Here is a 27,267-nt window from a genome sequence, read left to right as displayed (position 1 = left end):
GCGGCCGGTGCGAGGATGTCCCGGAGACCCCGGCACAGGTAACCCGCTGTCTGCGGGCGGCTGACGGCCGGCTGCGCTCCGCGCCTGTCACACGGGGCGCGGGACGGGAGAGGGGGAAAGCGGCAGCAGGCACCCGGCTCGCCCGGCGGACGGGCGGGCAGCCCCCCGTCCTCCGCGCACCTGGCGTACTCCGCCCCCGGTGCCGGGGCGCTCTCCTCCTCCGGAGGCGCCGGGGGAGCTGCAGCCCGGCGGGACGCGCCGCGGAGCCGCCGGTGCCGGGGCGCTCGGGCCCCGCGCTGCACGCCGGCGGGGGGCCGGTGCTCGCCGCCCGCGGGAGCCGGCGCCGAGCCCGAGGGAGCTGCGCGCCCCGCAGCCGCAAGGCGGGACAATGTCTGGCGGGCTCGGCGGCGGCAGGTAGCGCGTCCCGTCCCATTCATTCATTCATTCCCGGCCGGGTGAGGCGACAGGTGGGCGGCGGGTGCGGGGACTCGGTTCGCTCCCTCGACTTTTTGTTTCCTTTATTCGTGCGGCCCTTTCGCCCTTGGAAGCGCGACTCTGGCCTGCGTGGCTTAGTTTTTTCCCGGTACACGCCGCTCGGCACACGCCGGAGCGCGGCAGCGCGGGCGGGGGGCTGCGGCTCCGACGGAGCGCTCGGCCGGAGCTGTCACCGCGCCCGCCCGCCTGCCGCGCACCCGGGCCACGGCGATCCCTGCCTGCCACGCCGCGCCGGGGGCCGGGGCCGCGGTGCCCCGGAGGCGGCGGTGCCCCGGAGGCACCGGACCGGACGGGGCGGCAGCGCCGCGTGGCCGCGTTCGTGGCCCCGCTGCCGCGCGGGCGCACAGAGCGGGGTTGTTGTCTAATTAGCCGGGGACGGCGGGTCGGACACGTGGAGGCTTTTTTCTCTTTGCAGCCCGGCATCCTCCCCTCCTCCCTCCCCTTTGGCTGCCTGTGACAGGGGAGAAGGTCGCAGCGCTGCCTGTCGCTTCCCGGGAGCCCCGTCCGGAGGGACAGGGGTCTTGGTGGGCTCTTGCTAAGGAAGAGGGGCTTGCGGTGCGGGAGGAGGCGGTGAGAGCTGCTGGGCGAGCGCCGGGCTGTACTTTTGAGTGTCAGAGCGGGGCTGTCGCTAGAGCTGGCGGTGAATCACCCGGCCCGTGTCTCCCGAAAGAGAAGGACAGCTACCGCTGCCTCGCGGGCGCCTCCCGCCGGGACACGGCCGCGCTCGGGGCTGGAGGCCGGGGCCGCTCGGTGCCGGGTCCGCCTCATCCAGCGGGCGCCGGCGGGAGAAGGCGCGGGCTCTGCCCCGCGGGGCTGGTGCCCGAATTCCTTAAATCACGGTAACACCAGCGAGTCGTTTCCTCTACACCTCCTTTTTTTTTTTTACCTTTTTTTTTTACCTCTCCGTTTGGTTTTTTTTGCCTTTTCCCCCGTATATCGTTGCACAAGCCGGTTGCCTCGGCGAGCAGCGCAGCGCTGATGGGCGGCCGGGGGACTCCCGCTGTCCCGGCCGGGCGGAGCGCCGTGCCGTGCCGAGCCGCCTGGGGGGGACGCTTCAGGGCTGCGGCCGGAGGTGCAAAATAAAGTTTTAGAGCATTGCTGAGGGCCAAGTTGACTGAAGAAACTACCGAAGAAAGTCCCGGAATCCCCGGGCACTTTTCTCCTGCTGGAGAACGCAGGTAGTACAGTGAAGTTTGCTCGGTTCTGCGGTGCCAGCGAGGCCCCAGTCATTTAAATAACCCTGTTACAGAACTGGCCCCGCACTGAAGTCCTTAAGCGTGTTGGCCGCTGGTGCTGGGCTGCTGCTGCAGAGCGGCGTTTCCCTGCGGCGCAGGAAGCGCCGCCGATGGATGCGTAACCTGCTGCTTGTCGTCTACGGAAAACTCATTTTCAAAATGATACTTGGAAACTGTGCCACAAAACTTCCTTTGGCATATGGGCAGCGGCGCAGCTGTCTCTGTGTGTCACTGAGAAAAGTGAATCTGCTCTGAGCGGCGGCTGGGGACGGAGCCGCGCGTGTGGCAGCTGGAGCGTGGGAGCTTCTGCTCAAGCACGGGAGGCTCCAGCTGCCAGCGAGGAGTGCGTGCGGAGCGGGAGCTTCCATCGGGGCTTACTCCCAGTGCTTGTGGGGTCTGGGGAATAGGGAGTGAATGGCGGGGCTGCCGGACTGCGGCGCGGGGGGCGCGATGCGCTGGGTGGGTGAGTCAGGGGCACCCGGCAGAGGCTGCAGGATGGCCACACACACCGCAGCAGGCTGTGGAAAACTTTTTACATGCAGCATGTAAGCATGCTCTTTCATGGCACAGGCCAGAAAACAGGGTGGAAGATGTAGGGTGTGATTAGCCCAGTGCTTTTAAAGAATGTATGTTCAGCAGCTTGCCTTTCGGAGGTGTTCGCATCTTGACAAACAGTAACCGTGCCTCACTGCAACTTAATTGAAAGTAATCTCCTGAAAACTGGTTAACAGCATAAACAGCGCCTGTTAATTTTATTACAAAATAACTTTATTTTAATGTCTTAGTCATACTTTTAACATACCACAGCATGCCAGACCATCAGATATATCACAGTTTGAATCTTAATGACACTGACCCCTTTCTAACACTCGTGGCTTGCAGCTCTTAGCTGAAGTATCAGAACTGCTGCACATACCTTAGAAGTTAGAAGTAAGATACTGTCCGCCAGAAAGGCATGTCTTGTTGCAAAATGCTCTTTTAGATTTAGTTAGCTAGGTAGAGAAGGTGCTGTTTGTGAAAAGAGTCATGGAGTCCTTTTTACCCATAGATAGCCTCTGGGGAAATCCCTTAGTCATGAATTAGGTGAACAGAGTATTTCAAAAACAGTATGAGGGATTTAGAAATAGACTAGAGGTAATAAACTTATAGAAATGGAGACTACAGAAAGGCTCAGTCATTCATTTGTTGGTTGCAGGATTAAACAAACTTGTCCTCAGTCGTTATCTGTCCAAACCCATAAATGGAGGGCATATTTTGTATTAGAGCTTATTGCATGTTAATGCTGCCACTTACTGTCTTTACTTATTGTAAAACCTTGTGCCTTCTCATATAGGGCCCATAAACATTTTCTCAAACAAGGTTATTGTTTAGCTTTTTGTTTTGCTACACAGTCGGTTTTATTTTGGAGCAGTATAACAGTCTGCTGTATTAAACATACAAAAAGACTAATATTTTTCAGAATGTGTATGACATGAGTTAAAGATCTTAAGCATGTACTCGTGTACTGGACACAGCCTCTAGTTGTCTTTATTGTCCCAAACATTGTATTTTAATTTGAAACCTTCATTGGTTGAAAGTTTGCCAAATGTGTAATTCACCACTGATCTAACATTAGGAGCAGGTCTAAACATGCACAGTAACACGAAGGTTGCCAGCCCTTTCCCTGTATCTGTGGATACCAAAAACAGCAGAACCAGTTCAGAGTACTAGAACAACAGAATGCAGAACAAAATCTTGTTGTGCAAGTTTTAAAACTTTTATCTGTGTAACCTTTGTAAGGATTGTAGTGGGGGGGGGGGGTTGTGTTTTATAATTAAGTAGCTCAAGTCCTCATGCTCCACTCTGTCTCGCTGTGTTTCCTTTTGCAGTATATATAGTAGTGATGATGATGAAGAAGATGTTGAGGTCTATGATCACGACTATGATGGTCTGCTTCCCAAGACTGGAAAACGCCACTTAGGAAAAACCAGGTGGACCCGCGAGGAGGTAAATCCAAGTTCATTCCTCTCCTGCGCGTAAAAAGATAAGAGAGAGCATGGATCACATTCTTCTTCAAATTGCTTCATGTTCTTCACCATATTGTTAATCTACAAACTTACTTCAGTGACAGTCCCATATCTGAGGACAACTTTTTTGACCCACTAGCTATATTCAGTGTTTTATTTAACTTTGAGCATAGTTCTTACCTATAAACACAACTTTTTAATTTCCACCATGCTCTGTATTAAAGTATGTGATGTGTGAATCTCTGTGCAATCCCTGTTGCGGGTTCCAAAGCACATTCCAAATCACCTGTAGCAGTGCCTCATTGTTGCTACTTTCCTCTTTCTGTTTGGAAACTGTTGCTATGCCAAAACCCGCGTGTGTGCAGTGTCCCGCGGCAGCAAACCACTGTGGCAAAAACTGCTGCAGACCTTCTGTACCACTGGAATTTTGCACTTTAATTGCACTGTTATGATTCCAAGTGGAACTAAAGTAAAAGCTGGAGGGGACAGAAATCCAGCAGTACCAAAACTGAGCGTTCAGGACGTATTTTGCTTTTCGAGGTCAGAATTAGTTGTGATACCCTTGTGCTGACTTTCTGGGGAAATTGTGGTATCAAACTCCTCTGCCAGATGGATCTCCTTTGGCTATTTAACTGGTTTGAGTTTGTTGTGGAATACATTAATACAGTTCTTGAGTTGTGGTTTGACTTTCTCTTCTCTTCTCTTCTCTTCTCTTCTCTTCTCTTCTCTTCTCTAACAATGTGTATTGATGTAAAAACAGTGGCAGGTCACCCCTTGCAAGCTTTTATTTATTTATTTTAAATCATAGTCTGCCCTTGCAAAGGTGGATGTGGTTGTGATGTGGCCAGGGAGGAAAGGATGGCCATGAGGTCCAAAGACCATTGTCCTGTTGCATGAACTGGAAGCATACTGGGAGGTGCTAACTGGGGAAGGAGAGGGCTACTCTTCTCCTCTTATCTCCTGGGGCATTTCTGGTTGGTTTTACTCTATCTTGGTCTTTCCCAGTACATAAGATTGGTTTCTTTTGTCTTTAGGGTCTATATTTCTGGCCTTACCATTAAAAAGATTGGGCCAAATTTTTTGCTATTTACAGGTATGCAAAACTCCCTCACAGAGAGCAGGAGCAAAAAGGAGCTGTTAGTTTTATTGTGCATTTATTGTAAGTGGATAGGCCACGAGCAAATCTGTGGAACTCCCATTACTTGCAAGACATGTAAAGCTTAAGGCTGTGATTTTCAGAGGTGCCCAGGTAGCTGAGTGCCCGAGTGTTACTGAATTTCAAGGTTATTCTGATGCTTGGCATCTAATCACCCATTTCGTCCTGTAAATCCAGTCCAAGAATAATAGCTACAGTGCTTTGATGAGTAAAATGGGAATGTATATTGTGAGTCAAAGAATTGCACAGAAGTCAGTATTTCTCCTGCAGCACAGTAAAGAACCTACTAAACTCCAAAGGAGTAGAAAAATCTTATGCTCTAGGAATTAAAAGCATGCAAAGACTACAGACCACCCTCCCTTACACTCAGAAAGCAGAAGTAGATGCATAAGAAGCTACAAGAATGAATTTTAAAAAATATTTCATTTGGATAATAAGAGATTGCAGTATTAATTATCTCTGGGGGGGTTTATGATTCAGGATGAGAAGCTGAAGAAGCTTGTGGAGCAGAATGGCACAGAAGACTGGAAAGTCATAGCCAATTTCCTTCCTGTAAGTGGATATTGGTTTCTGTTTCCAGGCTTAGTAGCAATTCTTTATCAAGGGGTTTCCTTAATAAAGGGGAAGGGGAGTGGTTGCTTTATAGTTACATTTTCAGGGGAGATATAAACCTTCCACAAATTGAGATCTTAGAAATGCAGTTAGATTACTGTGGAAACCTCTGCATTTATTTTTCCTTTCACTTCTCAGAAAGGGTTGGAAAAAAAACAAGCAAAAATGGGGGGATGGTGGGGACTTGCACAGGAGATGGTCAATGAAATAAAATGTCTCAGCACAGCTAAAAAAAAACTTTGGTGAATTTTAAGTATTATTTTGAAGAAAATTTCTTTGTGTTTGGCTGTTGCTGAAATACTGCATATGAAAGCATGCCAGCTATTGTGCAGATGGGGAAGATAAAATTTGTGTAGTTTTGGTGATGGAGTCCTCAGTGCAGAAGTGATGGAAACCTTATCTATTCTGTGAGCAAATTGATAGCTGACCACCTTCTTCTCAGACTTACTGTATCACCCTGTGATGTTTAGTAGTCTTAGTTGGTAGTGAAATACATCAAAACAACTGTATATGAATAAGAGCATTCTCTCTCTAAATCATCTTTATTCTAAAGAATTATCCACTTTGTGTATTTCACATTTCTCTAGAATCGGACAGATGTTCAGTGCCAGCACCGATGGCAGAAGGTACTAAACCCAGAACTTATCAAAGGTCCCTGGACTAAAGAGGAGGATCAAAGGGTAGGTAATCAGTTTTTCCTTCTGTCTGATTAATGCCTTACGAGCAGATTTCAAGTGTTGGGGCAAAACTACTGGAAACTTTGGTGGTCTCAACATTATTGTGGCCAGAGGCAGATTGTATTTGTGTAGTGCTTTCTAAGTTTGCTATGAAAATAAATTACTGTTGCTTTACAGCACTGTAATGGGGAGTTGCAGTCTAGAAATGCCTTAACTATTACCAGATTTTTCCTTTCGGGTAAAAATATGAATGGGAAGTGGGGAACCTTAGTTGCTATTAGTTTTACTTTGGCAGTTTTGAGAAATGTTGTCGAAAATATTGCTTCACCACAGAAAAAAATGTCATTGATTCATCATGCATCATTAAATACAGGCAGTTTTTATGTCCTTCTTTGAAGGTAATAGAGCTCGTGCAGAAATACGGTCCAAAGCGCTGGTCTGTCATTGCTAAGCATTTGAAGGGAAGGATTGGAAAACAGTGCAGGGAGAGGTGGCACAACCATTTGAATCCAGAAGTGAAGAAAACCTCCTGGACAGAAGAGGAAGATAGAATTATTTACCAGGCACACAAGAGGCTGGGAAACAGATGGGCAGAGATTGCAAAGTTGCTGCCTGGACGGTAATGACATATGCTTTTAGCTCTTAAAAAAGGAAAAAGCTGCAGGTCTGAGCAGTCTGGTTTGGTTGCCGCAGGCTGCACTGTATAAATCGAAAAAAAATTTGGAATCAAAACCTGGGAAGCCAGTGACACACCAATGTGCTTTTCTCTCAGTGGGGAACTTCACTGGTTGGTCAGTACACGCAGCAGTGTGCTATTTTTTCAGGCTTTTAATGTTTGCCACAGGTAAAAAAGCCAGTAATGGAGCAAGAGCATAAGAGTTTCCTAAATGTCTGTGCAGTCTTATTTGTGCCTGCGATGACTGTCAAAATTTAAATCAATTTAACAGGGAAGGATCAGGGCCTGCAAATGGAACATAATTTACATTCAGCTAAGGGTATGCCTTCAACATGAAATCCAGTCTGTTTATTCAAAATGATTTAAGAAAGTCTTCTTCAACTTTTGTAATTGCTCTTGAATCATCCAGATGATTTTGACCTGTTAAAAAATCATATGTAAAGTAGGAGAAACTTTTTCCTCAAACTCTGGTCCTGGAAATACTTGTCTCACTGAAAGCTTTTGTATAGCTTGTATATGAACTCAAAGATTCAGTGTCTTGCTTGATTAAAAGTGACTCAAAATGTGGGCAAGCAAATAATGTAAGCAAAGGAGAGGTTTCTCTTCCTTCTTTTCTTCCTGCTATTTGATAAAACATCTTCAAAACCTAAATATAAGTCCTAAGATCATGATAGCCCTTTCAGCAATCATTCCCTGGGCTGCCTTCACCTTCTAGAAGATGAAAGAAATTAGCCCTTGGAAATATTTTTTGGCTTTCACACATCACAGATACTACTTTGAATGATAACATGCAGTGGTGATGTTTTTCAAATAGCAGAGCTGTTTTAAAATGTACTCTTAAAAATCTCACAAAGTTGGTAAGTTTACTTTTCCTGACATATATATGTGAGGATTTCAATCTCAGTTTTTCTGCATGTAAGAAAAATCCCAGCAGTTTTGTTTACTGAGTTTGTATGTACAGCATGTTGTTGTTGCTGTCTAGGTGACCAGCTGGAAAATTGCTCGGAAGTTAGTCTGTTCACAGCTGTTCTCCAGTCTTTCTTTCCAGCAATGACACAATAAGACTCCACTGAAATATTAAGAGATAAGAAGATGATGTTGGCATTCCTTTAGGATAGCCTCAAAGGGAAGTTAGCCTTTGTTGTCTCCTCACTTCATGGGCATGAGGTGAAGATGAAATTAGTAATTTCTTACTATTTGAGGATGTAAGTCACGAGAGATTGCTTTAAAAAAGTATGTAAACAACCGTAGCCCGTTTTTCTTTTTCCCTAACCTTTATACTGAGCATCTTTCCTGAGAAGTTGGGAGTAGCATCTGTAGTGGTGGGGGTAGGAGGAAGGTCAGAAAAGAGCTCAGGGTTTAAACAGAAATGCTAACAGCAGTTCCTTGCCCACTGACCTGTCTGAATTGGAAATGCTCGTATTTGAAACTCCTCGAGCGCCTGCATTTCTGTTGCAGAACTGATAATGCTATCAAGAACCACTGGAACTCCACCATGCGCCGGAAGGTCGAGCAGGAGGGCTACCTGCAGGAGTCCTCCAAAGCCTGCCACTCCTCAGCAGCTGCTGGCTTTCAGAAGAACAACCACCTGATGGCCTTTGCTCACAGCGCATCGCCGCCCGCGCAGCTGGCAGTGGCCAGCCAGCCCCCGCTGGGCAGTGACTACCCCTACTACCACCTGCCCGAGCCTCAGAACGTGAGTGCCTGCCCATGGCTGTGGGGAGGGGGTGCTGCTTCTGCCTCCTTGGACACATGGGCGCAGCTTAGCCAGGCCTGGCTTCAGCTCGAAGGGTTTTCTTCGTCTTGGTGGACTTGGATGTGTTTGGTGTCAGATGAAGAGTTCTTTGACTTTGTGAAAATAAGTACATTGCAAACTGGTGGCATTCGGGTGGTGGAACTGGGTACAGCAGGTTTAATGCCTTGGGAGCAGTTGACATATTTCTTAGAGCTGGGAGTATTAAATTTCTTGAATATCAGTTGAATCTGGTTAATTCTGTGTTCCATGTCAAAATCTCCCACATTCTCTTTAGTAGTATTCTGTTTGTGGGTTGCCTGTCAGAACCAAGTGAACAAGTATTGTTTTTAATCATATTTGTTTTCTATTAATGATTAATAATGAAACAGGCTCCTGCTTCAGACAGTTGCATTGTAGAGTTTTAGATGATAATAAATTGCATCTTTTGCTTTTTCACTTCAATTTACAAAATCCTTACAACTGTGTCTATAAATTATTCATCTTTTCTCATTCAGGAAGGGTAAATATTTAATATATGAATTTTCTTTCTTCCTCTCTAATGCTTGCAGTCATATTCCTAAAAACGTGATTACTTTTCTTGTAAACATTTTTATTTTTTTGTTATTTCATCTCAACAGACTACAAATATTAAGTACCTAACACCAAAGTATGTTTAACACAAATTGGCAATGCAAGCAGATAATATGATGGAAATAATAAATTTTTGCTTTTTGACCCAGGTTCCTGGTCAGATCCCGTATCCAGTAGCACTGCATGTAAATATTGTCAATGTACCTCAGCCAGCTGCTGCAGCTATCCAGGTAGATAACTTGAACCTCATTTCAAGAGTCAATTTCTTAAATGTTTGATAAACTAAAATGCAGACATTGTGCATTAAGGAAACATTTTAATGTATTAAGTGTGGTGAAAAGAGAAAATGGAGAAGGTCAGGGAGTTCTAACATGGCTAATAATTGCTCCTTCTGAAGTGGATTTTAAATGCAGTAGTTGACATCTGGTGTGATGGCCTTGGCTTTCTCCATTTCAAATGTCTATACTGAAATTCAGCAGAGACTTTGGTGGTGGAAAACACAATTGACATTTGTTTCATCTTGGAATCTGATTTGGCTGTTATAACCACAGGTTGGCAAACCATGAGCATTTTAGTTGCTACATCCTATCAGACCTTTATCTTTTCTTTTCCCTTAACTCTTAATTTCAGAGACACTATAATGATGAAGATCCTGAGAAAGAAAAGCGAATAAAGGAATTAGAGTTGCTACTAATGTCGACTGAGAATGAACTGAAAGGGCAGCAGGCATTACCAGTAAGATTGTCACTGTGTGCTTGGATGGAGGGATAGCAGCCTTACCCCAGTGCTTGTCTTTTTAACTTTTTACTCCCCCTCTGCCTTCAGTACTAATCAAGGCTCTATATTTCCGTTTTAAAAGGATGAAACATAGCACATATGTAATCTGTATCTGCTTCGTAAATTCTTTTGCTAAAAAAAATCAAAAAATTTTGCAGGTATCTTACTTTGCAAAGTGGGAGCAGGATTGGGCTCCGTAACATGATGTAATATTGGAAACGTGATGATTGCACAAAAATTGAAAATCCTACAGACCTTTAAAAATTGAAAATCTTACAGACCTTTAAACAATAACGGGATCTGTGCTTCTGAAAGTGTGCAATGGTTCATGTGATGAAAATGTAGTGCCTGTGCATTAGATTTTTCTTCTCTGTTGTATTCTTTCCTTCAGCTGTGTTTTATATACTTCGTAAGCTTCAGACTTGGTGCATGTTTGATAATTTGTTTTACTCCTCTGAATAATGTTAGATTCTTCATAACTGCATGTGTGGAGCAAGTGCTGGCTATTACTGAATTCTCATACTTGGTTGTACATGCCATTGGATGTTAATGCGTGAAAGCTCTTGTGTAACTACTTAACACCATTGCCAAAGCCAAGAGTCCCAAAATCATTTTTGAAGATAGGTGATAGCCAGCAGAATCTTTTTTTTTTTTGGGCAATATTTAAATTATTAGTAAAAGAACTGCATGCATGATACGCTAGTTTGGCCACTTTTTAACTTTAGTTGATGTTTTGCAATTTCTTCTGTTGCATGATCACACTGGAAAGAAACTTCTGTTAATTTGTTCTTCTGCTTTCCTAACCACGTTGATTTGACAGCCTCTTCATTGCATTGGTGTAAGCTGTAGCATTAGACAGGGATAGCAGAAGAAAAGGAGATAAGCAGACAAAAGCAACTCTAACTCTAAAAACTTTTAGCCTCCTACAGTGCTGAGCACTCCGTAGGGAAATCCTACCATTTCTTGCTTCTTACAGAAAAGGACTTGCAGACACTTTTTGAGCACTTGGAGTAACAAAGAATGAATTGATTATGTGCTAGTAATGACATATGCCTATAATCCTGGAAGTAAATTGTGAGGTAACTTTGGGATAACAAATACAATGCCAGTATTACTTAAAACAAGATCTTGCACTGATGAAAGGAAACATCTTGACAATTGTTTCATAGGCATAAGCTTTTAGATGATGATGCAACTACTTTTATCTTTCCTCCAGTGGCATCTGACACCTTGTGCAATTTCATTGCTAAGTTCCTTCTGCCTTTCCCCCCTCCCTTTTCTTCTTTTTTTTTTTTTTTGCCTTTTTCTTCCTTTAGACACAGAACCACACATCAAACTACCCCGGCTGGCACAGCACCACAATTGCTGACAGTACCAGGACCAGTGGTGACAGTGCACCTGTTTCCTGTTTGGGGGAGCATCACCACTGCACTCCATCTCCACCGGTGGATCACGGTTGCTTACCTGAGGAAAGTGCATCCCCTGCCCGGTGCATGATTGTTCACCAGAGCAACATCCTGGACAATGTTAAGAATCTCTTAGAATTTGCTGAAACACTCCAGTTAATAGACTCCGTAAGTAGACTCGCCGCCTCAGGTGGATTTGTGCATGGTCAAGGAGGAAGGGGTGAGGAGCTGGGATTGTCCTAAATGTGATTGTTGATTTTTTCCCGAGTAACTTCAAGTTGCTTAAGGATCTGAAGCTTATCTTCTGACATGACAAAATGCAGCTGCTTGTAAATGAAGCCCTCAAGCATGGATGCGTAGCTTTTTTGGGGTGTCTCCCTTTCCTGCTACATCTTGGAAATGGGAGTGTGAGTTTCAGCAAGGTGCACAGTAGGAGCTTGAAACAATCTCTCAATTTTAAGTCTCCTTAAAATACAATCAGAGATACCATGAAAAATTTTAAACAATGCGATCATATTTACTGATCTTTGAAGTGACACATGCCATAGGTTTGGGTGTGGCCGCTCATGTAGCTGCATCATCCTCTAGAATTTTTAGTTACAGCCTCAATAGCTGCTTTTCAGAGTTTAAGGGACTTGTCCTGGCATATGTGAAGGACTGTAAGCACACATTTAAATGCCAAGTATCTGACTGACATTGACATGGACCTGTTGTCATTGTAGTCTCTGGGATGCTACATGTAAAGTAGCACATTGAATTACGTTTGTTGGTGGCAATCTCCTTCAGAAGCAGAGGTGTCTGCTTCATTCGGTATCATTTCCCTTTCAGCACATCCAGAGCAGCATTGCATGTTAGGAGGAGGCCAGCCTTGGTCTACAGCACACATTTTTTTGTAACAAAAGTCACCATCATCATAGCAAGCAGAAAACACTGTGCAAGCAAATAGTAAGGACATAATTTGACTAATTTGTTAGGGACTCTGTTGCCAGCAACACTACTAGGATGTCAGACAGTTTGATAAGATCAAGGTATGTATTGAAAACACAAATTGTGTTCACAGTGTTGCTGCTCCCATGAGCAGGGTCAGGCTGAATTGAACTGGGGAAGACTTTGTTGTTGTTGTTGGTTACAAACATATCCTAGCGCTGTATTTTCATGAGGTGGCACTATGCACTGTCTTATAGCTCCGTGCCTCCCACGTTGTTTCAGGATCCTTCTTCATGGGGTGATCTCAGCACTTTTGAATTCTTTGAAGACACAGACACTCCGGCTAGCAGAGCTCCCCCAGGCAAAGCTGCGCAGCTTCAGCAGAGAGGGGCCAGTGCTTGCAGACCGCAAGGACAGCCCACCACAAATTTGAGCAAAGTCATGTTGAGTCAGGGCTCTCTTGGCTCACCAAAGACCTTATCTGCCTCCCAGGGCAGCGCGGCTCCGTGGCTCCTTCTTCGCAAAAGGAGAGGGCACTGCGGCCCCTCAACCAATGGCCATGGTAGCGCCTTGGTCCGAGCTGACGCCAGCAGCTCAACTCCTCCTAAGCGCTCCCCTGTCAAAAGCCTGCCCTTCTCTCCCTCGCAGGTAGATCAAGACTTCTGCACAGATGTTACTAATTCTCAAAAGTCACCCCAGTCTTAACAATTTAGAAACTAATCCTTTGGAACAAATGACTAATTACCGTTGTGCTTGTTGATTTCACTCCGTGTTTGAATCTTCTCACTGCTCCTAGTCTTCACTGCTGAGTTTAGTTAATCAGCAAGCTAACTGTTGATTTTTGACTTTTAAATTCAGCTGTGGGGCATGGTTTTTTTTGTTTTGGTTTTTTGCCTTTTTGAATCTTTTTTGTAGGGGAGTGTGACCCCTTGCTTTACTCTTGCTGCTAACTCCAGCTACTAGAGTTTAACATTTCTGATCATCTGTGATACTTTCCATCTCTGTCCACTCACAGTATGATTCATTGATCTAGAAAACCCCAAACTACATTTAAATAGCATTCAGGTTGTGAGACAAACTGATAACAACCAGAAAATTCAAATCACACTTGCCATCCTCTGCCCAGGCCATGAGAGTTGGAATAGGAATGAGGAGGAAAATGGCCTGTTAAAATGGCCTGGTTCAAATTCCCAATGATGGTTGCTTTGTTTCACAGCTGTAGCACTATTTAAAAGTGTTTTGGATTTTTTGTTTGTGTGTGTTGGTTTGCTTTAGTCTTTGATGTCAAAGAAACACTATTTCATGAAGGAAAAGATTTCATGTAATGATTTCTTGCTGTATTTCCCATTACCTATTAGCTATTTTAATCATATGTCATTTTTCCAGTGAACGCCAGATTTTCTTACATGCCGCATTTTTATAAAGTGACAGAATCTAGAAGGGAATACATTGAATTGTTGTCAGAATAAAGGATACCACTATGCTCACAGATTTGTAGACTAGAAATAGAAACAATATTTTAGGTTACTAGGTAGAACACATGTAAGAGCAATTTTCTCCAAACAAATAGTGCTACCTCTTTTTCAGTCAGCTGTTTCCATTCCAAAGTATTCCACGCATCCGTCACAGGTGGCAGCTTTCATTTTATACTCTGAAAATGAAGTACTTTCTTTTGAGAGAGATTATAGGAAATGTATTTTCCTGTCATCAACACTTTCACTGCCCTAAAAGCTCCTAGATGCCCCATATAAATATTTGTGGAATTTAACTCTGTTTCCTGTGGGTTTGTTTTTGAAACATCCCTTGCTCAAATTCACCCAATTTCTTGGGCACACTGGTCTTAATTAAAATTTACTTGGAGAAAATCCAAATCAGGCTCTGAAAGTGGTGGAAAGTTTTTCTCATTGGAACTGAGTGTCACTTCCTTTAGAATTTCCCTCTCAAGCTTCCTGAGCCAAACCATTGAGTATTTTTTCACAATGTAGTCAGGTAACCCACACACCCCTACTCGTATCGTAGGGTCAGGAAAGTGACTTGTGTCAATCACAAGAAAATAATTTATTTTTCTTTTGTTGAATAACATCAGCTTAAGAGGTCAGCCATGTAATCTGGATGTTCCTGTTAATTTTTTCTTTCTTCAACTCGTGCAGTTCCTAAACACCTCATCCACTCACGAAAACTTGAACCTGGAGAACCCTGCACTTACCTCCACGCCGGTGTGTGGCCATAAGATGGCAGTTACCTCCCCGTTCCACAGGGACCAGGCTTTCAAAGCTCAGAAGGAAAACCATGTGTAAGTCTCTTGTCTTACTGAACTCACGAGGGTCCACGTCTTCACATCTGCATGCAACCAACGTGCTGGGTCAGCTTTGTATGCTTTGGCCTGTAAGAGGGTGGGTTTAGGTTAGATACAGGGAAAGAGTTCTTCACTGAGAGGGTGGTGAGGCATTGGAGCAGGCTGGCCAGAAAAGCGAATGACCTATCCATGGATGAAACCCTGGATAACTTGATCTCATGGAAAGTGTGCCTGCCTGTGGCAGGGTGTTTGGAACTAGCTGATCTTTAAGGACTATTATAACCTAAACCATTCTATGATTCTCTGCTTCCTGCAGGGTTGTTTGCTCACACATTCAGATTTTTCTTAGTTGGGAGTAAAAGTTCAGTTTTATTAATATTGATGTATGTTATTAAGCCATGCATATACATTCACCAGTTTTTAAAATAAAGCCATTACACCTTATTACGGTCCAAGACATGTTCTGCTGTAAAAGCAAAAGGGATTACAGGATGATAGGGAAATATTTTCCAAAGTCTTACAACAATACTGCCTGTATGCATGCATTTCTGTAAAGAGCTAGTATTTCCAAGCATCTTCCTTTAAAGTTCCTCTCCTTCTTTTTAAAGTTTCAGGACTCCAGCAATCAAGAGGTCGATATTAGAAAGCTCTCCAAGAACACCCACTCCATTCAAAAACGCACTTGCAGCTCAGGAAATCAAATACGGTCCTTTGAAGATGCTGGTAAGAAGGAAACAATGATAAAAGTTGCTTTGATATTAGTGCAGAGGGATGTTCTGGGACTTGGATATAACGTTTCTTTCTTTCTTTCAGCCTCAAACTCCAACTCATCTTGTGGAAGATCTGCAGGATGTTATCAAGCAGGAGTCGGAGGAATCTGCAATAGTGGCTGGGCTACATGAAAGTGGACCCCCTTTGCTGAAGAAAATCAAACAAGAGGTAAATCTCAAACTTACCTGAGGCAATTTAATTCAGAACTCTTTGCTGAGAAACTTATAGCAATGCCTTTTCTATTAAATAGCTGTGTCTGTTTTTCTTTCATGTGAGCCCCAAGATCTTAGTGTCGGTTCCATATAGTACACTAGGCATGTCTAATTCATCTCCCATTGATTTCCATAGAAGTCTTTCTGCTGCTTTCAGCAGGGGTTTGCTTGGGCTGTTCTAATGCAGTTTTCGTTTGAAACTTAAAAAGAAAAGAAAAATTAGACATGAATTTGGATTGAATCTTTCAAATATTGGTGAAAAGTATAGAAGAACCCCATGGGGACCAAGCTCCATGGAGTGACTTAGAAACCTGAACATTTGAGGACATTGCATTATATTACTTTGTCACTAAAGTTCTAAAAATACATTTATTCTCAAACCTTTCTAGGGGATTAAACTCCTGAATACTGACAGAGCACTGAGTGCAAGTATTCAAAGTTTTTTTAGATGGGGAGTTTTTTGGAGAACCTTGAACTTTTTTCTTCTGCAAAGAGCAAGGCTGCTGTTAGAGATGTTACTGTAAACATGCATTATGCACCTCTGTGAAGAATATTTGTTCAATTTGTTAAGCAACTGACAGAAATCTCCTGGTCAGTTATGTGGTGATTGAATCATGCCTTTTCTGCTTTCAGGTGGAGTCGCCAACAGATAAAGCTGGAAATTTTTTTTGTTCAAATCACTGGGAAGGAGAAAACCTGAACACTCAGCTCTTTACACCTGGGTCTGCTATGGAAGATGTGCCAGTAAGTTTTCACACTATCAAAGGAATTCTTTGTTTCACATCCCTATTCAATTCTTAAATGCAATTGAAAGAGAATATTTTTTCTTCACAAGAAGGTTTTATTCCTTATTTCTGTGTCATTTTCCTGTACTAAGCATAAAAAGCAAAATGCTACTCTTAATTATCACTCTGATGCCTATAGAAGGTTTCAGAAGTTGCAGTCATTTTGCAGCCCACAGACTTTGGAGAGCATGCACTTGGAGGATGTCTGCACCTGTGTGCAGAAATTACTGACTAGATAATGGAGTTAAAAACTGGTGAAAGAGAGAGGGATAATCTCTCTTGGTTTTTGCGAAGGAGACCTTGCATGAGCACAGTTCCCTTTCCATTGCCAGGGCTTATGGACTATTCAGTGTTACTCTTACTCTTGAACTTGGATTTTCACTGGATGGAAGACCTTTGCACAGGGCAATGCTCCTGCAAAGCCAAGTCCCAAGGACACCAGGCTGAGGTCTGCTCCTCATCTGAGCCCAGTGTAGCAAATTCTGTACTCAGCCTGAGTTTGCTTACAATACATTCCAATTCAGGTTGTTCTCATAAGTTGCTGAAAACCTTTTTTCTTTTTCTGTTCAGAATCTTCTTACCAGTTCCATTTTAAAGATGCCTGTGTCTGAAGATGATGATAGTTTTCACAAAACAGTTGCAGTACCTAGAAACAGGCCACTAGCTAGTCCTCTACAGGTAATTATTCTTTGATAAAAATATATAAAAATACATATATGAATCCATATATATATATAATATTATATTGCTTTCTCACAGGCTGATTTTAAGTTTTGGGTATGGTAGAATGAAGTGTTCAGATGAATGTGGCTGAGGGTCTCCCTTTGCCTGTGGAGCAGGAGGGCACAGTGGCTGCTGTTGTAACTCAGCTGGGTGCAGTGTGGAATTGGTAGGACTGAGAATTAACATGGACCAAAGGGTTTTGTTTTTTTCTATGGGCTTCTTGTAGGTGGCACTGCTGTTTTGGAGATTTGAGTAGCGTGGTGTGGTGGCCAGAGCTTGTGACTGGCCTTGGGGTGAGAGGAGAGGTTCCAGCGCTGCCTGGCTGGCACAGGTGTGGCCAGTGCTGCCCATTCAGCCCAGCACCAGGATGGCCTTTCCCCAGTGAGGACTAAATGTGTAATTGTTGTAATGTCAGTCACATGTGAGGCTGGGGTTTGTGTGTCTGTGCTTTTGCCAAGTGTTACCAAACACAGACATTTACTGTACTTTAAAACAGAGCTGCTGCACAGCGGCTGATCCAAAGCCCACCAAAGTCATTAGCAGCCAGTTTGGCAGCTCTTGTGTACTTTAGGTGAAACCCACAGCAAGTCATTCAGAAAACAAAACATAATTTCTGTATTTCCAAGATAGATGACTAAGTAATTTTGTAGCCCATCTCCACATGGAAGAAATAAAGGAAAGCGTCTCATTCCCCAGGGTGAGTCACTGTCAGGAAGGAAATTGTAACTCCATAGCTCCTGACTTTCAGACAGATAGTCCACGTGGTTAATCCCTTCTTTCCTCCCTCTTTCCAGAATTTACATTAGGGCTTATTTACAGTAGGAAGGAATGAGTAAAGGCTGGTTTTGATTAGGCATTTCTAGCCAGGCGTTAAAAAAGGAGATAGTAAAATTTTACACGTCCCCATTTGGCACAGTTTGCCATGAAGTAGGCTTGTATTTTGTGCTGCAGAATCATTTGATGAGAAACAGCTTTGGAGAGCAGGGACTAGGACTCCCCTTGGCATGGGGGCATCTGTAGGGGCCAAAGACTCACTCTCAATATTGTTTATCTGCTCTTCCCTCATGAGCTGTCTTTCTTGGCTGCACTGTGGTAGACAGCCAAGAGAAGGGTTTGCAGGTCCACTGCCCCTGATCTAGGGCAGTATATAGGGGCTGAATTCAGATCTACCTCGTGGCAAAGGAGCCTGGGTCTCCAGCTTTGCTGGAGCTCCCTGGTGGGTGTGTGGGAGAAGGCTGCTGGTCCCCAAGAGCTCAGCCCTGCTGAGCCAAACTCTGGCTCCTTCACTGATTTAGGACAAGATTTTCAGGTAGCTAACAGCATGGACTGTATGTTGTCCTGTTAGTGGTAGTTGCCTGCACTCTGGCTGTAATAAAAGAGACGGATCTGAGAGGTCTGTAAAAAAATAGGATCTTTTGATCTTTGGTGTACCGGTGTTATGTTTCCTGCTATCTAAAAATATTTTCTTTACAAGCTGCTATAAACGAAAGGGCTTGTTTAACCTTCTGTCCTCACTCATGCTGATTTTGTTCAGGAAGTTTACATGAGTCAATTTGTGGATCATTCTGGATTCAATTCTTCAGTCCTTGCTCAGGAAAACCATGTTAAAAGTCAGGTATGCTCATTGTTTGGATAAAGAGGACCTTTTCTTAAGTAGGAACTGAGTTAAAAAGGACTTCCCAACTCCTCTCAGTGTTTAAAGTGTGTTGAACTGAAAGAAAAAGTAGTTGTAAAAAGCCCCAAAATGAATAGTTAGTAGGCAGCTTCTTGGTTTACTTGTATGAAGGTAAAATTGTTCTCTCTGCTGGTGGAACATTGAGCTTTTCAGCTGAAATGTAATCTTAAATGAAGAATGAGGCTTGGGGTTTCTGTGATGGTGGCACAGACAGCTTTTTCAGAATGAAATGCAGACTTTTTCTAACAATGCAGTATTGTCTGCCAATGGCTGCACTCTCTGGTTGGGACTTGGTGTGGTGGTGGTTAAAAGGAATGGTAAAGCTGCTTGGCTTCATGTCAGAGGGGAGCAGTGTGGCTGTGTGCAGCTCCGAAGGGATGTGTAGTCTGGCTCTGCTTCACACCAGAAACTACTGCTTCCCTGTCCCTGATGCTTCCCCTCCTCCACCCCAGTGTAAATGGGCTCATGTTCCTTGGGCATGGCATGTCTAAAGGGTGCAAAGCCATGGAAAAAGTTTGCCTTTGTGCTTGTTGTTGTTTTTACTGTTTGCTTTCTGTCCATGACCAGAGTTTTTCACATTATTGTCCTATGCTTTCTGCCCTTCCTGGTTTAGATTTTGGTGTCTCATCCTCCTACCTGAACACATGCATGGACACAAACAAATAACTAGACTAAATCCACTGATCCCATGAAAGTAGACATTAAGCATCAGGGAACTCATGTGGGTGAAATTTAATTGTGTCTGCATATGTTGACATTGCTGCAGTTAATATTTTGGGCCTGATCCAACTATTCTTACTTAGGCAAATTCTCATTGACTTCAGTCCAAGAAAGAATTACAGCAATCTCTGTGCCTTGGGATCTGTGCATGGAAAGGGAAGAGAGAAACAAAGACAGCACTAAACTTGGGGTTTTTTTAAAATATGCTTGGTTCCTAAAATTCCATTTTCTTTTAAATTTGAACTTAGAAAAGAGGGAGGCAGTATATTTACCAGCCCACAGTTTTCCATTGCTTTAATAATTTGCACTACATTTACACAAAGATATTTGGCTAGGGATAAACTGATCAAAATCTTTGATTACCTATTGTTTTACTGTTAAACTCCAGAGGCAAGAGGAGCAAATGTTCAAACACATCTCTAATGATATTTTTTACTGCATTTGGGTACATGACTGATCATATGCCATTTAGTAAATAGCAGCTGATGACCATATCAGATAGCACCATATGATTCACCATCACTTAGCAGGAACAGCATGTTGCATCATTTGGCATGTGAGGTCAGGTAGCTCCAAACTCACTGGAGTTTGGTGCTGTCGGTGTTGTATAGAGCAAAGGGAGGAGAAGGCTCCATAGACCCAAGAAGAGTTTAAGCTTTATCCTCATTCAATCCCTTGTTAGATCTCCCCAAGACACTGGATGTAAAGGCAGTTTTGTGTAAGGTCTTCCTGGTAAGGTGTGGAGTTTCAGCCAGCTCTTCTGTCCTATGTGACAAATCTCATGGTTGTGCATTATCAGACTGGCAGGAACAGGAATGTCTCACCAAACCCACATGTTGCCTTGGGGTAGACTTGCTCTCCATTGCATGGATCCCAAATATTTCTGCTTTTCATGCATGGGGTTAGTTAAAACCTGTATTTTTGCACCCTATATTTTTGTCACTTAGCTGCATGTCAGGGAGATTTTGGTCTCACTAGCAGCTTTTCCAAGGGTTAAGGTTTTGGGATAACATACTCCAATACCAAGACAAAAAGATGATCTGTACTGAGCATGTGCTTGAATTTTGCCTTGTAAGAGGTTACATAAAAACCTCTCTGTTTCTGGCCCTTCCTATGTAAAAGTTAAATTTTATTTCACATTATGTTCCGTAGCAGTAGCGGTACATAAATCAAACTATCCTAACATAGACATTTTAACAGATCGAAAAGTAGGCTAAATCACAGACCTTCCACCTAACCCTGCAGGCTATCAAAAGACACCATGAAATGGAGCCTTTTAAGAAAATAGCACTGCTTTGATATCTTCTTCCCCCAGTAACAAAGGAAACAACACAAGGTAGAAGCCCTGCAAGCTAAAGAGAATGTTCTTCAACCCCTAGCTCCTGTCACTTTCCATTTTTTTAACCACAGACTGACACATTTCAGCTTGAATTTCCTGACTTTCAGCGGTTTATGTAGCCATTTTCTTCAAAGAGTAAGTTTAAAGGATTTTAAAACAGTTACTTGGTTTACCTTTTTTCAAGTGTTGGAGCTGTCATGAAGCTTAATTTTCTCAGTTAAAAAAGTGAAATGTTGTTTTATTTGCAGCTGGTTGTGAGACAAAATGGCCAGGAAGGCAGCATGGTCTCCTGCAACAGCAGGCTTTCTCTATTTTTCCTCCATGGCTTTTTGGGGGAGGAAGGTCCTGAAATCTCATATTTTTCTTTGTTTAGTGAAAGGAGAGGGGGAAGCACGCCGTGTTTGAGATTTGCACAGCAGGGGAAGGTAGCCCCACAGGTTTCTCTCACTGGTGCTGCCCCTTCTGTCCCCATGAGTGATGTGCACAGGAAGGAGATATGCTTGCCACAGCTGAGGGAGCCAGAGAAGGTTCAAAGTTACAGGCCAGTCATTGCAGGTTTTCCTCCCAGGTCAGCAGAATTCGGGTTGCAAACAGATTGGAAGTTACAGCTGCCCTGGGCTGGTGATGATCTCTCAGGAAGAAAAGTGACAACTTAACTATTACTCACATAGCAGCAATGTATTCTGATCTGTGGGGGTGAAAAAAAGAAAAGATTACTGGAGAGGAGAAGAACATGAGTTGCAGATGCTTAGCCCACTTCCATATCTTGTCCATTCATCTTACTTGGAAAGCTCATACGTCTTCAGCAGGAGTTTTACCTGAGCAAGACCTTCAGGGTTAAATGCCATCAAATAGCTCTTTCTAGCTCTGGTATCATGCTTATAAAAGAAGCTGAAAAGCTGGACCATCTTATTCTTTCACATTCAGCAAGCTGTATTTCTAAGTAGCTCAGAAAGCCCCAGAGTTTAGGAGAAGTCTGTCCTGTGCCCCAGAGGAAAGCCAGCAGCAGGGGTAGAAATAGTCTTTTTGTCTTTGTCAAATGAGATAAAAAAGTAATTTATGGTCACTTTAGTTTTTAATTAGTCTTTACTGTCCTGCCAGTTCTGCATCCTTACAGAATAGAAAGCCATGTTATTCATATGCTGTCTATTGTATTCTGCTAGGAGATGGTTTTGTTTAGTGCATTGTTTTACTGTTTCAGGAGTGCTGCATTTTTGTTGCAAGTCTTTTCAGTGGCACATTCTGCAGACAATCTGTACCATGTAATCTAAGGGAAAGCTGGCAAGAAATACAGCTTTTTGCAGCAGGGAAGCATGATAAGAGACTTAGTAGTCTGAGCATTTAAAATATTTTAAATACACTAGCTTTTTAAAAATTATTTTTAAATACCAGTAATGCTTGGCTAAATTAGTGGTGGTGTTTGTAACACCACTAGCTTTGCTGGGGTTGCTGAAGCTGCCTGCCAGCAGAGCAGAGATGTAAAATCTGTCTTCTAACACAGTTCTTTGCCCAAGGATTTCTACTAGACTTTCATCAGGCTGGGAGCTCGGCACTGCAGGACTGCAGCAGTGTTTGGTTTTGGCATTGGCTTCTAACACAAAAGGTGTTGTAACACAGGAACTTTCTTAAGCTATAGAGACAGCACATGAAAAGGCAGTCTGGGCTACAGGAGCAGAAGGACTAGTTCTGTTAGAAAAGCACCTTTCCATATTGTTTTCTTCCCTTACTCTGGTCTGTTTTCTCTAGATGGTCCAAGTTTTTATTTAAAGTGCTTTAACTGGATATCCCAGTTACAGCTTTGACAGTTTGTTTACAGTTCACATTTGCCTGAGGGCAGCTGAAGGCATATTACAGGATAAATAATGTAGTTTTGCTGCCAGGAGAAGGATGTACTGGTAGGATTATTGAGGTTAAAAAAAAAAAAAAGAGAAAGAGAGAAAAAGAAAAGGGACAGGGAGAATGACATAGCTGGAATTGTACCATGGATCTGTAATTTAATCCTATGGGAACTCGTAGTACTATACTTTCTTCTCCCCCTCCACTTCGTGAGTTAACTTAAAGAGAGAGACTGCTGTCTCTTGGAAGAGAAAAATACAGTGGAAGTACTGGCTGAAAAGGTTTAAACTCTTTTAATTGACAGCAAAATGAAGATTGGTCTCCTACCCTGTGAGGCAATGAAAAAATTGTGTATGTGGAAAGAATTTACTCTGGAAATCACTTTCACTTCTCACTGGCTAGGAATTTAGGTGCCAAAACGAACACCTCACTCTTAAATGACTGAATTTAGGCTGGATGAATCCACTGGATTAATTTTGGTGAGGTATGGGTCAGGCCTTCTGGCTTCTGGTTACAAAGATCTTGTTTCCATCCATTGGTTTGCAGAGTTAGACCTGTAAATGTGGTCAGGAGGATGCAATGAGCATTCTGCAACAGGAGTGTTCTGGCTGGGGTTTCTGTGCTGTTTTCCTGCATGCCTGTAGCCTTCTGCCTTGGGTCTCTTTCCTTCTGATAGATTTGCTGGGCACTGCTGTCTGTGGGGCACTGCCACTGTGCTGTAACAGAGCCCTGTCAGTACTTGCTGCCACGCTGGTGGGGAATGAGGCATTTTGGGATCCCTTTTTGCCCTTTTTACCATTTTTACAAGGAGATCCCAGAGCTGTGTGTGACCAGGCCCTGCAAGGCACTCTGCCTGGGTTGTAGGACCCCGCACTCCCTGCCAGGGAGGGAAGGAAAACTGCTCCCATCAGGATGACTTTCACACGTGCCTCTGGCACTGCGCTGCAGGGCTGGCAAGGCACAGGCATTGTGCTTTGTTTTGTGTTGGCTGATGAGAGTCAGGGCTTCAGACAGAAAATGTTTATTAAAAATACCCGCTTAAATGTTATCTGAGCTCCCCAAGGGTAGAATGGAAAGCTGTGTTAGTAAATATGCTGCATCAGAAAACACACTCCTTTGGGTCCAATGCTGCTTTCTGCACTGGAGCAGAGCTCTCACCATCATCAATAAGATGCAAAGTCAGCCTCTTTTTAAAAGTTTGTCACAATGGGGGGGGGGAAGTGTAAATAGTGTAATTTTCTGGGGAAAAGAATACATGGATGAAAACTTTTCTGTCCCTACAGCAAAGCTGAAGCTGTTTCAAGCAGGCTGGAGTGAGGGGTGGAGCTGGCCCTCCTGTGCCGGCTGTGTCTGCTGCCCAGTGCTCCCCGGGGCAGCCAAGCCCAGTGGGAGGGCAGAGGGTTACTGCCTGCCTGAGCAGCTTCTGCCACACTGACAGCAGGGTAAAGATGAAGACCGGGCTTTCCATGGAATGAGTGACATGCAGCAGCCTGCTGAGATGTTGGTGATATCAGGATACTGATTTTTTTTTTTTTTCTACTAAGCACATGGCTGTTAATACAAAGAGCTCAGTGTAGATACTAACAATTAAGCCTAATTTATGAAATAGGGACACTCCTTACCTGAAGTTACTTATAGTTTCCAGAAATTGACATACTGTGACAAATGGACTTTTCCTTACATATTTTCAGTTATTTAAGGGACTGCTGATCTCTTATTTCTAGACTGGTGAATTGAAGCTTTGGGGGATCACAGGGAAATAGTGATTAGACACATATTTCTGTCCTTGGAAATTATGGATATATGGCAGCTATCACCTGCTTTTGAGGTATACAGAACAAATCCAACTTCTAAGTAAAACCAATGGCTTTATACCAGGCATTAATTTGGTTTCTCATGCAAATGCCTCTAAAACAGCAGGGGAAAATATGCACAGGTGCCTGAGTCCCACTGAGGATCAATAGGGAGTTGTAGGTTCCCAGCTTGTGTAGATGCCTTTGAAAAAGTGATGCTGGAAGCTGTTTAACCAAAACATAAAAGGAGCTGTGGTGTGTTGCATGGGGGTCTGTGGCACACAGAAAGTGTGTCACACCTGCTTTCTGGCATGTGCCTTGCCTGAGCCACAGCACAAGGTACACAGCTCTAGAGAAGAGGTGTATGGCATGTCTGTTCACTTCACAAATGCAGCCTTCCCACAAAAACTGCAGAAACTTAAGGATATGAGGCCTGACCTGGTTCTCCTTCAGAAAGGGAACTCCTACTCAAGTTCAGCAGTTTTGCTTGCAAAATGGCATCCAGGAGAAGAGGCAGCATTTGGAGCTTCCCTACAAAGAGAAGAGAAAGCCATGTCTAGGGAAGCCCAGCAGAAGTTTGCAGAGGACTAACACACTTGCTTAGTGTTTCACTGGGTTTGTCCCTTTTACACTGCAAGCCCTCCAAGGCAGGAACCTCGGTCCCTGTGTTTGCACTGGTGCCCTGATTAAGGCATGTTACATGAAATTATCTGTATTTCATAGTTGCCCAGCCTTTTATTATCCATATGTCTCAGATAACACTGTTTACAGTCAGAAGAGCATTCTGTAAACATTTAGACCAGAGAATAATTTAAGGATCCTCTTGCAAAGTTAGCAACTAAATGTTGGCAGAAAGAGCCATGGGCACGCCAGGACAATTCTGCTCTTAGCAGATGGTTTGCAGTCCACTAATTATGATTCATCCACTGTCCTAGAGGTTGGCAAGGCTTTGGACATCTCTTTGAGCAATGTAGTTATTGTGCTGCAAATATGATCCTTTTCAAATGCAATGGAGAACTGAGAAAGGTTTCTCCTGACTTGTCTTTACTGGTGGATCCTGAGCATACACCTTCTCAGTATTCTGCAGTGCTGGGATCCTCTTGTGGAAAGATAAGCACAATTGTGTGCATTTTTGGAATGTAGACTATTTGTACAGCTAACTGTGTGATAATAGAGGTTTTATTCAGGTCTTACAGAAAGTTTCAGTGTGGAAAGGCAGACACACTGGCTAAGTGAGAGAGTTCAATAGAAAAAAATAAAAGTGTGTATCCTGGTAAATTCCAGGAGCTTTGAAATTTCATTGCTGTTTATAGCTCAAGGCAATGAGAAATGTCTCACATGTGTAGTGAGTAAATAAATAACAGCACACACAGCCCTCTGCAGATAGGTTTATCTCATTCTAGCATTATACTAAATGGTGTCTGCAACCTCCATAAATACCACAAGAAGTGAAATGGCTTGCACGATAATTAAAAAGCTGTTTCTGCTGAGAGTCGGGCCCCGCTCCCTACTCCTTTGGCAGGGGAGCTGAGCCGTAGGGCGGGCGCTGATCGCTGCCCACAGGTGAGAGCAGCTTGGAGCGCGGGAATCCTCGGCAGCGCTGCGCAGGCTGTGGAGCTTGTCAGCTCCCCTCAGGGAGCTCTGGGACAGAGCAGCTGCATCTTTAGATTGGAGGTTCAGCAGGAATTCGTGCATGGTCATAACACTGAATATTTTAACTGTGTGCTGTAGCCTGTCTGTGCTCTGTTGACCATAAAGTTGGCCTGCCAAGTACGTTTTCGTTTAGATATTCCTAAAGGATTAAAGGCAAGGCTGTAGCTATGGCATTATAGAAAAGACACTGGCTGAGAGAGAAGCAGGAAAGTTTGGATCTCATGTGTTGTCCCCTCTGCAGATCATCTGGTCTCTCTGCCCCTGTGGTCACTAACTGAGAAGTCAGGGTGACATTTTTTTGCCTGTTGTGTTGAGATTTCAATTTCTCAGGGGACAGGACAACATCCCACTGCCTGTTCATGGAACAGTTAATTGTGAGCGTGCCCAGCTTTGGCTGGGACTATGGATAAATCACACAGCATTCAAACTAAATCTCTCTCTCTCTCTCTCTTCTGATTTAGCATCTGAACAACACCTGGGAGCCGGCGTCCTGCGGGAAGATCGAGGATCAGATGGCTCTGCCAGATCAGGCGCGCAAATACATGGCCACCTTCCCCACCCGGACTCTGGTGATGTGAAAGGGTCGGCGCACAGAGAAGCATTATGGTTCTGAGAACACTTCACCTCCACTGGGAAATTCCTGTTCCTCTGCATGAGAACTTTTCATGAATGGGAGAAGAGCCTATCTTTGTTGTGGTACAACAGTTGGGAGCAGCACAAAGTGCATTTAGTCACTCAGCATATATATTCTTGTTGGATTTCACCCAACTTAAGAGTTTGTGTTTTTTTAATGATACTTGCCTAAATTATTAGGTATTGAGTTTGAATCGGTAATTAATGATCTTAAGTGCAGTCTTATAATAAAGATAATTTTTCTTGTACTTTTTGAGATCAAACAGACTTAATACACCAGTATTGTTATTTCAGTGATGTGCTAGTCAGGGGTGGGGTTTAGTTTGTTTCTTTTTTTATTTTTTATTTTGTTTTGTAATAATAAAAGAGCAGGTACTCACACAGATATATTTTAAATCACTGAACAAAATGAATTGGTGTAAAATACCGAAGTGAAAAGCATTACTACAAACGCTTGTCTGTGCAAAAGGGGAAAGCTGATCAAGATTGTGAATGCTCAAACATCCATTCCTCTTGAAATACTCCTTTCTGTTTTGGT

At 43.6% G+C, this 27,267-nt stretch overlaps 1 protein-coding gene across 8 annotated transcripts; it reads left to right on the top strand.

The window, feature by feature from the left end:
- Positions 1-27,267, top strand: MYB (MYB proto-oncogene, transcription factor). 8 transcript variants are annotated; one of them, XM_054280035.1, is made up of 16 exons: positions 16-38; positions 3,599-3,716; positions 5,373-5,444; positions 6,092-6,184; positions 6,580-6,800; positions 8,316-8,553; positions 9,333-9,413; positions 9,814-9,909; positions 11,277-11,534; positions 12,576-12,941; positions 14,444-14,586; positions 15,198-15,312; positions 15,403-15,528; positions 16,206-16,316; positions 16,928-17,035; positions 26,558-27,267. In XM_054280035.1, the coding sequence occupies exons 1-16, from the start codon at positions 16-18 to the stop codon at positions 26,672-26,674; spliced, it is 2,286 nt and encodes a 761-aa protein (XP_054136010.1). In that variant the 3' UTR covers positions 26,675-27,267. The 8 variants fall into 8 exon arrangements, with proteins under 8 accessions (XP_054136016.1, XP_054136010.1, XP_054136011.1 ...); XM_054280036.1 differs by having other exon boundaries at positions 9,814-9,918; positions 11,277-11,486; XM_054280034.1 differs by having other exon boundaries at positions 9,814-9,918.

This window comes from Melozone crissalis, unplaced genomic scaffold, assembly GCF_028551555.1.
Source record: "Melozone crissalis strain CALT ecotype California unplaced genomic scaffold, PUWL_Pcris_2 ptg000027l_1, whole genome shotgun sequence".
NCBI lineage: Eukaryota > Metazoa > Chordata > Aves > Passeriformes > Passerellidae > Melozone > Melozone crissalis.
This window is presented reverse-complemented; position numbering and strand designations above follow the sequence as displayed.